Source organism: Capricornis sumatraensis, chromosome 2 (genome assembly GCF_032405125.1).
Source record: "Capricornis sumatraensis isolate serow.1 chromosome 2, serow.2, whole genome shotgun sequence".
Taxonomy (NCBI): domain Eukaryota; kingdom Metazoa; phylum Chordata; class Mammalia; order Artiodactyla; family Bovidae; genus Capricornis; species Capricornis sumatraensis.
The window spans coordinates 98,306,366-98,321,649 of record NC_091070.1 but is presented as its reverse complement, the minus strand read 5'-3'; the positions used below and the strand labels follow the sequence as shown (position 1 = coordinate 98,321,649).

General features: G+C 37.5%; 1 protein-coding gene across 2 annotated transcripts in view; it reads left to right on the top strand.

Moving 5' to 3' along the window:
- The first annotated feature begins 200 nt into the window (after window positions 1-200).
- YTHDC2 (YTH N6-methyladenosine RNA binding protein C2) overlaps window positions 201-15,284 on the top strand; it is a 70,636-nt gene continuing 55,552 nt past the window's right edge. For both annotated transcript variants that reach the window (XM_068963694.1, XM_068963693.1), the window contains exons 1-5: window positions 201-384; window positions 2,155-2,245; window positions 8,794-8,990; window positions 10,296-10,495; window positions 11,652-11,818. In XM_068963694.1, the coding sequence (XP_068819795.1) occupies window positions 201-384; window positions 2,155-2,245; window positions 8,794-8,990; window positions 10,296-10,495; window positions 11,652-11,818 (839 nt within the window). The remainder of the gene's footprint in view (window positions 385-2,154; window positions 2,246-8,793; window positions 8,991-10,295; window positions 10,496-11,651; window positions 11,819-15,284) is intronic.

The window sequence follows — 15,284 nt, the reverse complement described above, 5'->3', positions numbered from 1 at the left end:
CCGGGCTGGAGTTTCACTGGCGCCGGCACCTCGCCGGCTGTTGTGGAGACCGAGGGCTTTCTGGGGCGCCCTGCGCAGTGCAGGCCGCCTGTGCGGCCGTCCTGCCCCGGCAAGGGCCCGAGAGGCCCAGTCTGACTCTCGTTGGCTGTCAGCCGGCAGGCCTGGCGGCTCTATCGCGGGGAGACCGTCTTCTCAGGGCCATGTCTAGGCCGAGCAGCGTCTCCCCGCGGCCGCCGGCTCCCGGTGGGGGCGGGGGCGGCCCCGCGCCCTGTTGCCCTGGGGGCGGCGGCCGTGCCAAGGGGCTGAAGGACATTCGTATAGACGAGGAGGTGAAGATCGCAGTCAATATCGCTCTGGAGCGCTTCCGCTATGGGGACCAGAGAGGTGAGGTTCCTGACAGGGACCCCGCCGGCTGCCCCACCTCCCGGAAGCCCGGCCCCTCGGTGGGCAGGGGCTGCCTCCCGCGTGGGAGGAAAGACGGCCCGGCCCAGGCGAGGAGGGCGGGGGGCGGAGGCCGGCGTGGTCGCCCTCTCCCGGGGTGTGAGGGGCCGCAGAGTCCTGCGGGTTAGCCAAGTTTCGGGACCCTTCGTGGCGTCCGAAAGCGAAAAAATCAGGTTGCTCCGTAGCAGGAGGCATTTCTTTCCCTAGGGAGAGGCCTTCCGGTAGCTTTGCCACAACTTTTAGGTATTGTTTGCTGCTGCTGCCAAGCCGCTCCAGTCGTGTCCGACTCTGTGTGACCCCAGAGGTGGCAGCCCACCAGGCTCCCCCGTCCCTGGGATTCTCCAGGCAAGAACTCTGGAGTGGGTGGCCATTTCCTTCTCCAATGCATGAAAGTGAAAAGTGAAAGTGAAGTCGCTCAGTCGTGTCCGACTCTTAGCGACCCCATGGACTGCAGCCTACCAGGCTCCTCTGCCCATGGGATTTTCCAGGCAAGAGTACTGGAGTGGGGTGCCATTGAGCCCCTGCTTTTTTTTTTTTCTTTTTTCTAATCGAGGTAGGTTTAGTTTGAGTTAAGGAAGTAGAGGAGCGGAAGGAAACTGTACAGATAAATGAAGTGGCAACATGTAGTCCTTTGCTTAAATCCTGGAAGCATCACTCTATTAAACAGTTAAAAAAAAAAGGAGTTAAATTCCTGGTAGACAAAGCATCTTCCATACCTCTTAAGGTTAGAAAGCGACTTGAGTCACACAGTGCAGAACCAGCAGTCGACCTGTGATCAGTACAGTATAAAGTGCTCATTCTGATTTGCTGGTCTAAATGCAAGGGCCCCTTACTCTGGAAGCTTAGTTAAAAGCGTCTTAAAAAAAAGGAAGAAGAAAACAGATATGAAGCCCCAGAAATACGCAACATATCCCCATTTTACTATCTGAGACAGTAAAATATTAATTCTGTGCAGTTTTGAAGGCAAAGACAATGGAATCTGATGCTGAGCGTTCATAATTCTTGAGCATACCTCCTCACTGAAGGAAATAAGCATTTTGTTAATTAAACAAGAAGTAAGTTAAGATAGTAAACTTCGTCAGTTTTTATAGGAGCTCAAGATTTCAGCACAAGTAAGAGTAGTAATCTTTGGTGAACATCAGAGTCCTTTATCATATTTAGGTTTAAGTGTTACTGATATCAGAATTCTGGTAGACATTAAGTGATTAATTAGTACAGGTATAGCTGATTATTACACTTTATTTTACTTTGCAGATTTTTAAAATAGTTTTTTCTTTTTTAAACAATTGAAGGTTTGTGGCAATTCTGTGTTGTCAGATGATGGTTAGCATATTTTATCAATAAAGTATTTTTAAATTACTGTGTATACATTGTTTTTAAATACATAATGCTATTGCACATTTAATAGACTACAGTGTAGTGTAACCATAAATAGGCCCAGGAACAAACCAGGATAGGCCCTGGAAACTGAAAAATTTTGTATGACTTGCTTTATTATTTTTTATTATATTTGTTTTATTACAAGAGTCTGTAACCAAACCCACAATCTCACTGAGGTATACCTGTATCTACTTTTCACATAAAATATGGTAAATGTGCTTATATGATTTTTTTCAAATTTTATGAATATATGTGTGCTGAAATACTTTGAAAGAAATTTGCCTATCAGCAAATGATGCTTTGTGTTTTTTTTTTTTTTTCCCCCCCATGTAGAAATGGAATTTCCTTCTTCTTTGACCAGTACAGAAAGAGCCTTTATTCATCGGTTGAGTCAGTCTCTTGGTTTGGTTTCTAAAAGTAAAGGGTAAGCTGATAACTTTTCTTAATTAAAAAAACTTTATTGAAAAAGAGAAATGTTTTTGACTAAATAGTTAAACTGTTTTAGATTCACATCCTTAATTATATTGTATATAGAAGATCTGATTTATGTTTGTACCAAACTCAACTCTTTGCTTTTCTTCCTATCCACCTTTTTTTGTTTTCCCTGGTTGGGAGAGGGTGAGAGAAGAAGATCAATTTTAAGATGTTAGCAAAATGGTTTAAAAGTTGAAGTTGATTGCATTCAGAAAGGTATTTTCTTTTTTATAGAAACCAAAGCTCTTTTTTTTTCTTGAAGAATGGATAGCCTTAAAATAATAAATACAATTATTAACAGAACTTAACTCTTTCAAAGCTACTATACTATAATGGTATGCTTTAGAACACATGCTTATTGTTTTCTTTCATATCAAGTCACAAAGCTGATGATTAGAAATGATTAAATGAAATGGAACTTATGTTCACTCCTGAGTAAAGATCTTTTTTTTTAAAATTTCCTAGAATTAACTCTGTTAATTTAGCAAATTAGTCTTTCTCTTTTTTTTTCCCTTTTGTGCCTGGTATTATGGTTCCATTATACCTATTTGAGAGGTATGGAGAAAAGGGCAAGAAACCTGGATTCTACTCCCAGCCTCTCAGTGCTTCATTCTTTAGTTTGATCATGTCCCTGAACTTTAAATGCCAGTTTTTTTTTTAATATAAAAAAATGAAAGAGTTAATCTCTTTGTGCTAGTTGAGATTCTGTGATCCTGCAGTTTATTTTGAGCTTCTTACTTGAGTTTTAAAAACAGATTGCAGAATTCCTGTGTGATAATTTATAGTTGTTTTTCTGATCACTTTTTTTTTTTAATATCCTTTCTTTTGAAATGAAGCTATGTGTGTTGGATTTTGTTTTTTATCTCCTTTTAGAGAGTTGAATTTACTTTGAATTAATTTTTTTTTTTTAAATAACTGTTCACCTTTTGGTGAAAATACTCTTGTTAGAATAGCACTTGTTTTGTGTTCTTTACTATACTCTTATATTTTCTTAGAAATTCCAGTCAAGTATTCCTATACCCCAGATTTTACCTCCTTATAATTTGTTTCATTTTTCCTGAACTGGTATCACTATGTTTTGGTTCTAAGAGCACACTTTTCTGAGTCTTTAATTTGTTCATGAATAAAACAAAATTGTTTCCTATTCATCTTAGTCCAAGTTAGACAAAATGAAACTTACAAAGTGAACTCGTTAAAAACTTGTAGAGAGAATAGATATAAAGTATATGAAAACAGGTTTTCCAAATACAGGTTTTTAATTTTGTGATTGCTGAAGGTGCTGCTTAAGCAGGTATCCAAGTATTTCACTTGGGCTTCCCAGATGGCTCAGTGGTAAAGAATCTGCCTGCCAATGCAGGATATACAGGAGACGCTGTTTCGATCCCTGGCTTGGGAAGATCCCCTGGAGGAGGAAATGACAACCCACTCCAGTATTCTTGCCTGAGAAATCCCTTAGACAGTGGAGCCTGGTGGGACATGGAGTCACAATAGTCCAACATGATTTAACGACTGAGCACGCACACATGCAGGCATGCATGCAAGTATTTTTCTCAACCTGACCAGGAGTATGTACCCTACAACAAGACCTCCCTTTCGGATTTGAATTATTGCCTCCCTTACCTTCTGCCCTAAAAGATTGAATGCTGCACTCCCCCTCTCTTCCCCTAGCTAAAATAAGAAAATTGGGTTAAAAGTGAGGAACCCTGTTAGTGAAGTTTTGGAAATCCATTAAAACCCTGTGATGTGCAGAAATAATAGTAACAGTAGCTAACATTTATTAAGTGCTCTTGTGCGACAGGCATTGTGCTAGGTGCTTTAAATAAATTATCATTTGATCCTCACAACATTCTTGTATGGTAGGCTCTACTTTTTTAATATCTGGTTCCTATATAACAGATGAGGCAAGTCAAACTTGGAGATATTAGTTTTCCCAAGTTCACACAGCTAGCAAGCAGGAGAGCCAACAATCAAACATAGTGTTTAGCTAATTAATTTTTGTTGTTTGTAGTGAATTCATAGCAATGTTTTAGGAACTATGAGTAGTTAAGAGAGAAATATTAGATAATGCTCATTTCTAAGTTGTTTATAGTCCATTAAGTCACAAAAAGAAAAAGAAATGGTCACGAACATAGTGAGCATGACATGGAAATAATTGTGTTTAGTGACAAAATTAACTCAGTTTATTATTTCTGAGCTAATCATAAAAAAGCATAGATTTGTGTGGTGTAAACTTCAATAAATTTGTGTATTTGTATTGCAGTATTGAAGATAAAATGTTTTGGAGTTAGGTCTTTGCATCTGTCTGCCTGTGCTTAGTCGCTCAGTAGTGTCTGACTCTTTGTCACCCGTTGGACTGTAGCCCGCCAGGCTCCTCTGTCCATGGGATTTTCCAGGCAAGAATACTGGAGTGAGTTGCCATTTCCTACTCCAGGGGATCTTCCTGACGTAGGGATTGAACTGGCATCTCCTGTGTCTCCTGCACTGCAGGTGTATTCTTTACCTGCTGAGCCATTGGGGAAGCCCCTCTCTCTGCCTAGTGGAAGTACAGATTAAAGGGAAATGAAATCAGGTATTTGCTAGACATTAAACAAATGTGTATTATCTTAGTGAGGTGAAGGGAAAATCACTCAGTCGTGCCCGACTCTTTGTGACCCCTGGACTACACAGTCCATGAAATTCTCCAGGCCAGAATACTGGAGTGGGTAGCCTATCCCTTCTCCAGGAGATCATCCTAACCCAGGAATTGAACCAAGGTCTCCTGCATTGCAGGTGGGTTCTTTACCAACTGAGCTATGAGGGAAGACTTTGAATCTTTGTATAGAGACATTAATTCCTTGGTGGCTGAGAACTTTTAAGTAGTGATTTCAGATTTTGGCTCTTCATCAGATTTTCAAACTGTTCTCAGGTTTGTAAAGTGGGGAATAGCTGTATGGTTGTATTTGAGGTAAATTATTCAGTAACATACTATGTAAATGCAACATTTATGTCATGGTCCATGCACGGGTTGGAAAAGAATTTCTAGACATGAGACAGAATGAGAGGGAAATAAAGTTTATTAGAGTGGGGGAATGCTGTTAGAACAGTGGGCTGGCCCAAGGGAGAACGGACATTGAACAGGTCCATGGTCTATTTTTATAGCCAGGGCACAAGGAGCAGAATAGGGGCCTTGCAAGTCATTAGCTGATTGGATGAGGCCCGTATACTGAGTTGGGGAAGAATAAGGCAAATACCTTCTCCCTGTGGGGTAGAAGGGGAGACAGGTTATACTGCTCAGGAGGACCTGAAATTCGTTAATAGTTACAACATGGGTGTGGGAGGGAAGGACAATAAGGGTCTGGTTTTTCTGTTCCTACATTCCAAGGCCCTCCTTGGTTTTATCTGCTCTTTCATCCTTGGGTCACCACAATTTATTAATATTAAAATTGCAGTAGTTATATGCAGTTGATTAGTTATATCATCATTTGATATAATTAGTTATATCATTTCTTTAAAAGGAAGAAGCTATTGAAATAGCAGAACTTCATTATAATGTATGATTACTTTTCCCTTTGAAAGTTAGAAGTTACAATGTTCTCACCTGTACTTTCAGTCCATTTATACTTAAATATGACATATGTGGCTTGCATGTTACTATATTTTTAAAACTTCTTGTGAACTTCACTTATCTAGCATCTTTTCCACATTTTGCAGGTAGTTTCTAGTTAATTTTGCTTTGTAAAGGGACTACTAGATTCTCATGGTAGTGTGTTACGTTGAAATGAAGTCATGGTGAGATTTCGTTGTATTAATTTACCTAGGACAGCTGCTGTATAGAATGTTTTCATCTGCACAATAACAAAGTGAATATTTTGCCAAAATTTCACTAATTTTTGAATTATATATCAGTGCCACTGTGGTGTTGAATGGTATAGGAACAGCACTAATATTGACAAGTAGAATTTTTTACTAAAACATAAAAACTAGCAAGTTGGTATTATCTTTCTGTCCACCATCTGTTCAAACCGAATTTAGTAAATTTTAAATGGTAGTGGCTAAGTACTCCCACTGCTTAGTATGAGTTATTTTTATACATTGTTTTGTTGTCTTTTGCAACTCTATGCACTGAGGCCCACCTGGCTCCTCTCTCCATGGTATTTTCAAGGCAAGAATGTTGGAGTAGGTTGTCATTTTCTCCAGGGGATCTTTCTGACCCAGGGATCAGAGTGGCATCTCCTGCATCTCCTCTTTATCACTGAGCCTGCAGGGAAGCTCATTCTTATACATTAGTTCTGTATGATTATTAGGCAGTCTATGTTAGGAAAGTTTCAATCTAACCTATTAATTTAGTTGTGAGTTTACTGAGGAAAGAGTATATTCTCAACTTTGTAATCCTGGCCTCTAGCATAGTGCCTGGCATACAGTAGGTATTCAGTATATGATGAATGATTGAATAAAAGAGAATTAAAAGTAAAATCTAGGAAAATTTCGCTGAGATGATTTTTGAGAAAATTAAAACATCTTGGAACTGATAGACATATTCGAGATTTTAAAATTAATGGTTCTACTGTGTCAGAGAAGTAAATTAATTTATTTTTGATCACATTGTTACTTGGAAGATTATTACTAGGTGAACACAGGCCTCCCGACTCTTGCTCTAGTGCTCATTTCAGCACACTTCTGGCCTTCTAGTTAAAATTTTATGAAGTAAATGGGAGAGAAGGGGAGTGAGTGACTGATGGGAAAAGAACCTACTACGGAGAACATCTCTGCTGCTGCTGCTGCTGCCAAGTCACCTCAGTTGTGTCCGACTCTGTGTGACCCCACAGATGGCAGCCCACCAGGTCCCCCATCCCAATAATTCTGATTTACCGTGGAATTGACTAAAATTTCTAGATAAGATTAAATTTTAATAAGTTCATCTTTATGTCATCATTTAAGCATCACTAAGCACTTGTATGGGCTTCCCTGGTGGCTCAGAGGTTAAAGTGTCTGCCTCCAATGCAGGAGACCCGGGTTTGACCCCTGGATTGGGAAGATCCTCTGGAGAAGGAAATGGCAATCCACTCCAGTATTCTTGCCTGGAGAATCCCATAGACGGAGAAGCCCAGTAGGTTACAGTCCATGGGGTCGCAAAGAGTCGGACACGACTGAGCAACTTCACCTTCACCTTCAAGCACTTGTTCAGGAGTAGATGATGGCATAGAAAGGTTATGATTCATTGAGGAATTTTCAGAAATTAAAAATCTTGATAAATTGAAGACCAAGACTTAGAAGACTTATAGCTAAAACTATAGGTTAATCTTCGGTTTCATGTCATTTTATAATGAAGGTATTGTTGAAAAAATTTTAAATCTAGTGAGAATTAGAAAAATTATACATGTACTTTTCATTGTGGCTTTGTTGCTCATTTTTGTAAGGTGATAGTGGCATTAACAAATTGCAAAAATTTTATTATAAAGTTTTGGTGAACTTTTTTGGTACAAGAAATGATATTTTTTCCTGGCTATAGTATTTGCTTTCATTTATTATATTTAGTATGTACACAGTAACAGATACTGCCCTTTATGCATTATCTTATTTAATCATGTTAATAGTTCTTTGAGGCAGGTATAATCATCATCATCATCATCTTCTTAGACTCAGAGCTATTACATACTTTGCTTGTGGTCCCATAGCTAGTAAGTGGTAGAGGAAGGATTCAAATCCAAGGCTATGTGCTTTCAGAGCCTGAGCTCTTTACCAATACTACAGTTGTACTAGATTATAGACATGTATTATTAAATCCTTCAAGATACATCTGAGGACTTCCTTTGTGTGTGACATTGTACTTAGTACTCTTGAAGCTACAGAAGTCATCAAAAATATAATTAGGACTAGTTGAAGAATCTAGTAACTTGAGAACAGTTATAAATCATCATTACCTTATAATCAAAAGCTGGAGCCCGAAACTTTGAAAGATTTCTTTTTATTTATTTTTTCCAGTATACATCTGAAAATGCTTATCAATAATGCTGATTTTTTTTTGTTCAGCCACTAAACTTGTCTTTCTTAACAGGTATTTCATGGGAGTGTGACATTACCAGCATACTGGGAAAACGCTCAGTGGGATATATTAGTCTGGATCACTGTCATAACTGGATCACCATGGCATTTTCATGATCATTTTTAGTTGTGTTGTTCAAATTGATTTTTTCCCTCTGTATATTTCCCAGCATGTATTAGTTGGTGATGTTTCATCCACCATGAAGCCTGCTAAGACAAACTTTAAGGGTAAGTAAGCATTTTTTTGCTGATTAAAATTGGATTTGCAGCATTTTGAAATTTTAATTGAAAATGGTCTTGTGGCCTCTTTGGCACTCAATTCCTTTTACTGAAATTTTTGGAGATTTTCAGCATCTTATCTCAAAGCATTTTGATCTTTTTCAATGTTTTGCTTGAGACATGTTTTCTAAGTAGCCATACATCATATGTGAACAAATTGACTTATATAGTAAATAAATGATTTTTATTAATATTCAGAAAGGGAGCAAATAGATACCTAACTGTGAAGAAGAAAGATGGATCAGAAACAGCTCATGCAATGATGACCTGTAATTTGACTCATAATACAAAACATGCTGTTAGGAGCCTAATTCAGAGATTTCCTGTCACCAATAAAGAGCGTACTGAACTTCTGCCTAAAACAGAAAGAGGAAATGTGTTTGCTGTTGAAGCTGGTATGTATTTTCTGGGGAGATTCCTTGTTTATCCTTTTATTGAATGACTATTCTTTTTCCACTTAACATTAAAATTTTTTTAACATTTTAAAACAACATTAAGATTTCTCATTGTGAATAAGTTTGTTTGAAATGATTAACATTTGTAAAAATTTTGTAATGAAATGCAGTGTTAAAGCATGTCATTAAGTTAGACAGGGTTTTTGTTTTTGTTTCTTTGTTTGCATGTTACAGTAATAGCTAACCATTTATTGAGCACTTATTGTGTGCTGGACAGTATAGTAAACTTGATATAGAGCCTCATGGCAACCCTTCCAATGTAAGAATTTTCCCTATTTCACACGTGAAGAAACTGGGCTCAGAGAAGTTTAATAATTTGTTCAAGGCCGCTCAATCAGCTAGTAAACTGCAGAGCTGGGGTTTGACTCCAAATTCTGGACTTTACTATTATATATTATGCTGCCATGATACACTATGAGTGGAATTTTGAATTAGGGCTTCAGCTTCTGGGAAGAGATAGGACAGTCTTCAGTATATTAACTTGCTCAGAGGTAGATAAATATATATATTTAGGTTATAAAGTGAAGTTGTAATTATACTGTTTGGAAAAATAATTTTCCAAAGTTTATTTCTTTTATTATCTCCAGTGACAGAGTTTCTATTTGTGAAGTAGGTTTGCAGAATGTAGAAAATGCATGGTCCTAGCTATCAAGGAGTTTTATTAATAAAAATACATTCACACAAAAATATTTTATGTGAAGAATATAAAACACATCATGCCTTTTTTATTACTATCTGCTTAAATATAGATGTTGGCTAAAATGCACAATTAGGAGATTTGTTAAGCATTAAGGCCTTAAATTTACACATGTTATTCTGTTTGATCACATAATCTTACATGCTAACTTCAAGAAGGGTATTTTCTTTTTCATACATGTTTTCATACTGCGTGTAATAGACCTTACAAGTATAATGTATATTGTTTCCTACTCCAAAATTTTGTTCTAATCAATAGAAACAAGTTTGAGAATCATTTTAGGATATCAAAATTGGATTTTATTTTTAATGATTTTTGTTCATTTTAAAACATTATACACTAGGAATACTTCTGAGAAATTTGCCTTCTAATTGATATCAAAATGTGTAAAATGTTCTAAGAATATTGTGTAGGAGTAAAGCAGGTATTGTTTGTTAATTTTATGTTGACTGAGTAGAGAAGAAACACTTAGAAGGTATTAATTACTTATGTTTTTAACTGTATTGTTGATATACATTTTTTTTGCATTCTCTTATTCATTTTCAAAGAAAATCGAGAAATGAGCAAGACAAGTGGGCGACTCAACAACGGCATACCTCAGATTCCGGTAAAAAGAGGAGAATCTGAATTTGATTCTTTCAGACAATCTCTGCCAGTGTTTGAAAAACAAGAGGAAATTGTTAAAATAATTAAGGAAAATAAAGTAGTTTTGATTGTAGGAGAAACTGGATCTGGAAAGACTACACAGGTTTGTTTCTACTTTGTTGTTTATAGAAGAAAAAATATTTTACTTCATGTGATAGTTTTGCATCAAATTTATACTACATATACAAAGTAAACATAATTATAGTTTTTAAACTACTAGTTTGGCTGAAATTTAAAAATTCATGAAATCCAGCATTTGCATAGGTATTGAGAAAACAGCGTCTTCTGCTCTTTTGATAAAAGTATAAATTGTTTTGAAGGGCTGATTGATCATTTTTATGAAAATTAAATTTACATACTCTTTGACTCAGCATATTTTTGTCTTTGCAAAAGTATTTGAGGATAGATACTCACTACAGTATTCTTTATAGCAAGCAACAAAATCAATAATAACAAACCTAAAAAAGCTGGACATTACTGTGTATGTAGTCATATTTGTTAAATTATAGCACATCCATTAGGTGGCATGTGCACATGTTAAAATGGAGTAGGTAGATCTGATATGCTGTTAAGTGATATCAGCAGATTACAAACATTAAGTATAATAATGACTGTGTGAATAAAAACCTGTTTATATACACAAATATTTTAAGTTGTATAAGCATATTTTTCCCCCAAAAGAGTTTATGAGAAACTTAACAGTAGTTACTTTTGTGGAGAGGACTGTTGGTAATGGTAGGGGTTGGCAAGACTTTTACCTTATATTTTAAGTCTTTTTGACCTGTTTGAATTTAATTATAGAAGAGTGTTTGCAGTCCTGGTATTAGGCTATTTCTGATTTCTTTATACTTTTCACTATTTAAAAGATTCCAACATTTTATTTCATTGACTTTATAGGATATTTTGGAGATAATTGACATTTTTGCAATATTGATTATTCCTGCCCAGGAATATGTCATATTTTTTTAGAATATCCCCATCTTTTATGTTTTTCACTAGTGTTTTATAATCTTTTTCATGTAAACCTTAGCTGTTTCTTTATACTTTTGTTTTTAAGTGTTTTAGTTTCTATTGTGAACAAAATCTTTCTAAATTACACTTTTTAGCTGATTATTAGCAGTTAATATGAAAGGTGTTTTTTTTTTTTTTTAATGTTTGGACCCATTACATAACTATTTAGTTCTAATGATTTTTCAGTTGACATGGATTTTCTGGATATACAGTTATGTCATCTTATAGTACTTCAAAATTTGTTTCAGATTCCTCAGTTCCTTTTAGATGATTGCTTTAAAAATGGTATTCCCTGCCGTATATTTTGTACTCAACCAAGACGATTAGCAGCTATTGCTGTGGCTGAAAGAGTTGCTGCAGAAAGGAGAGAAAGGATTGGTCAAACAATTGGATATCAGATCCGTTTAGAAAGCAGGTAAAGACAATTCACCTGTAACCTTTTATCATTCTTAGAAAAGACTAAATATTTGTATTTCACTAAACAGAGAGAATATGTTTGGAGAAGGCACTGGGGACCCACTCCACTACTCTTGCCTGGAAACTTACATGGATGGAGGAGCCTGGTAGGCTGAGTCCATGGGATCGCTGAGTCGGACACAACTGAGCGACTTCACTTTCACTTTTCACTTTCATGCATTGGAGAAGGAAATGGCAACCCACTCCAGTGTTCTTGTCTGGAGAAACCCAGGGACGGGGAAGCCTGGTGGGCTGCCCTCTATGGGGTCGCAGAGTCAGACATGACTGACATGACTTAGCAGCAGCAGAGAATGTGTTAGTTGAAAAATGAGGTGGTCATTTTGCTTCAAGTAAGTTTGCAAACAGAACATTGAGGTCATGTCTAAACTTACTGAGGTTTTGAATAAATAAATAGTTTGAAAAGAAATCCTGTTTCATAGTTTCATGATAAAGTGCAAGTTGTATCATCTCTTTGAGCCTGAGTTTCCTCATCTGTAGAATGCAGTTAATGAAACCATCTAGAGCACAAGTTTGATGTGAAGTTTACAAAAGTACTCAATAAGTGCTAGTGACTGAATTATTATTATTGTTATTGATATTGTACTACTTAGTAGTACCTACTTGACAAGTAGTACTGTTTCTTTGGTCATAATTATTTGCGTATAATGATTCAAAAAGTTGATTTCATTTATGATATACTCTTATCCTCAAATTAAAAATGTTTAAGATCTTAAAAACAATCTCTTTGAACTCTTTAACAAAATAATTAATAAAAGACTTAGTAATAATAAATTTGTGATATTATCAAACATAAAATATATATTTCATATAACTTTGCTAATAAAGCATATATACCAGTACACTAAATATATATGGATACCAATACACTACATGTATACCAGGAAACTAAAATGGATTGGAATGGGAGAATTTAACTCAGATGACCATTATATCAACTACTGTGGGCAAGAATCCCTTAGAAGAAATGGAGTAGATTTAACTTCTATGCAGAGTACATCATGAGAAACGCTGGACTGGAAGAAACACAAGCTGGAATCAAGATTGCCAGGAGCAATATCAATAACCTCAGATATGCAGATGACACCACCCTTATGGCAGAAAGTGAAGAGGAGCTAAAAAGCCTCTTGATGAAAGTGAAAGAGGAGAGTGAAAAAGTTAGCTTAAAGCTCAACATTCAGAAAACGAAGATCATGGCATCTGGTCCCATCACTTCATGTGAAATAGATGGGGAAACAGTAGAAACAGTGTCAGACTTTATTTTGGGGGGCTCCAAAATCACTGCAGATGGTGACTGCAGCCATGAAATTAAAAGACACTTACTCTTTGGAAGAAAAGTTATGAGCAACCTAGATAGTATATTCAAAAGCAGAGACATTACTTTGCCAACAAAGGTCCGTCTAGTCAAGGCTATGGTTTTTCCTGTGGTCATGATTGGATGTGAGAGTTGGACTGTGAAGAAGGCTGAGCGCCAAAGAATTGATGCTTTTGAACTGTGGTGTTGGAGAAGACTCTTGAGAGTCCCTTGGACTGCAAGGAGATCCAACCAGTCCATTCTGAGGGAGACAACCCTGGGACTTCTTTGGAAGGAATGATGCTGAAGCTGAAACTCCAGTACTTTGGCCACCTCATGCGAAGAGTTGACTCATTGGAAAAGACTCTGATGCTGGGAGGGATTGGGGGCAGGAGGAGAAGGGGACAACAGAGGATGAGATGGCTGGATGGCATCACGGACTCGATGGAGGTGAGTCTGAGTGAACTACAGGAGTTGGTGATGGACAGGGAGGCCTGGCGTGCTGTGATTCCTGGGGTCGCAAAGAGTCGGACATGACTGAGCGACTGAACTGAACTGAACTGAACTCAGTCAACAAAAGAGTCCAAAATGCAGTAATGGATGCAACCTCAAAAATAGCAGAAAGATCTCTGTTCGTTTCCAAGGCAAATCATTTGTATCATGATAATCCAAGTCTATGACCCGACCAATAATGCTAAAGAAACTGAAGTTGAATGGTTCTATGAAGACCTACAAGACCTTCTAGAACTAACACCCAAAAAAGATGTCCTTTTCATTATAGGGGACTGGAATGCAAAAGTAGGAAGTCAAGAAACACCTGGAGTAACAGGCAAACTTGGCCTTGGAATACGGAATGAAGCAGGGCAAAGGCTAATAGAGTTTTGCCAAGAGAATGCGCTGGTGATAACAAACACCCTCTTCCAACAACACAAGAGAAGACTCTACACATAGGCATCACCAGATGGCCAATACTGAAATCAGATTGATTATATTATTTGCAGCCAAAGATGGAGAAGTTCAATACAGTCAGCAGAAACAAGACCGGGAGCTGACTGGCTCAGATCGTGAACTCCTTATTGCCAAATTCAGAAGTAAATTAAAGAAAGTAGGGAAAACTGCTAGACCATTCAGGTATGACCTAAATCAATTCCCTTACAATTATACAGTGGAAGTGATGAATAGATTTAACGGACTCGATCTGCTCGAGTGCCTGAAGAACTATGGACAGAGGTTTGTGACATTGTACAGGAGACAGGGATCAAGACCATCCCCAAGAAAAATAAATGCAAAAAAAGCAAAATGGCTGTCTGAGGAGGCCTTGCAAATAGCTGTGAATAGAAGAGAAATGAAAGGAAAAGGAGAAAAGGAAAGATGCACCCATTTGAATGCAGAGTTCCAAAGAATAGCAAGGAGAGATAAGAAAGCCTTCCTCAGTGATCAGTGCAAAGAAAGAGGAAAAAAACAGAATGGGAAAGACTAGAGATCTCTTCAAGAAAATTAGAGATACCAAGGGAACATTTCATGCAAAAATGAGCTCAATAAAGGACAGAAATGTTATGGACCTAACAGAAGCAGAAGATACTAAAAAGAGGTGGCAAGAATACACAGAAGAACTGTACAAAAAAGATTTTCATGACCCAGATAACCACGATGGTGTGATTACTCGCCTAGAGCCAGACATCCTGTAATGTGAAGTCAAGTGTGCTTTAGGAAACATCCCTCTGAACAAAGTTAGTGGAGGTGATGGAATTCCAGTTGAGCTACTTCAAGTCCTAAAAGATGATGCTGTGAAAGTGCTTCATTCAATATGCCAGCAAATTTGAAAACTCAGCAGTGGCCACAGGACTGAAAAGGTCAGTTTTCATTCCAATCCCCAAGAAAGTCAATGCCAGAGAATGCTCAAACTGCTGCACAGTTGCACTCATCTCACACGCTAGTAAAGTAATGCTCAAAATTCTCCAAGCCAGGCTTCAGCAGTATGTGAACTTTGACCTCCAGATGTTCAAGCTGGATTTAGAAATGGCAGAGGAACCAGAGATCAAATTGCCGACATCAGCTAAATCATGGAAAAAGCAAGAGAGTTCAAGAACAACATCTGTTTCTGCTTTATTGA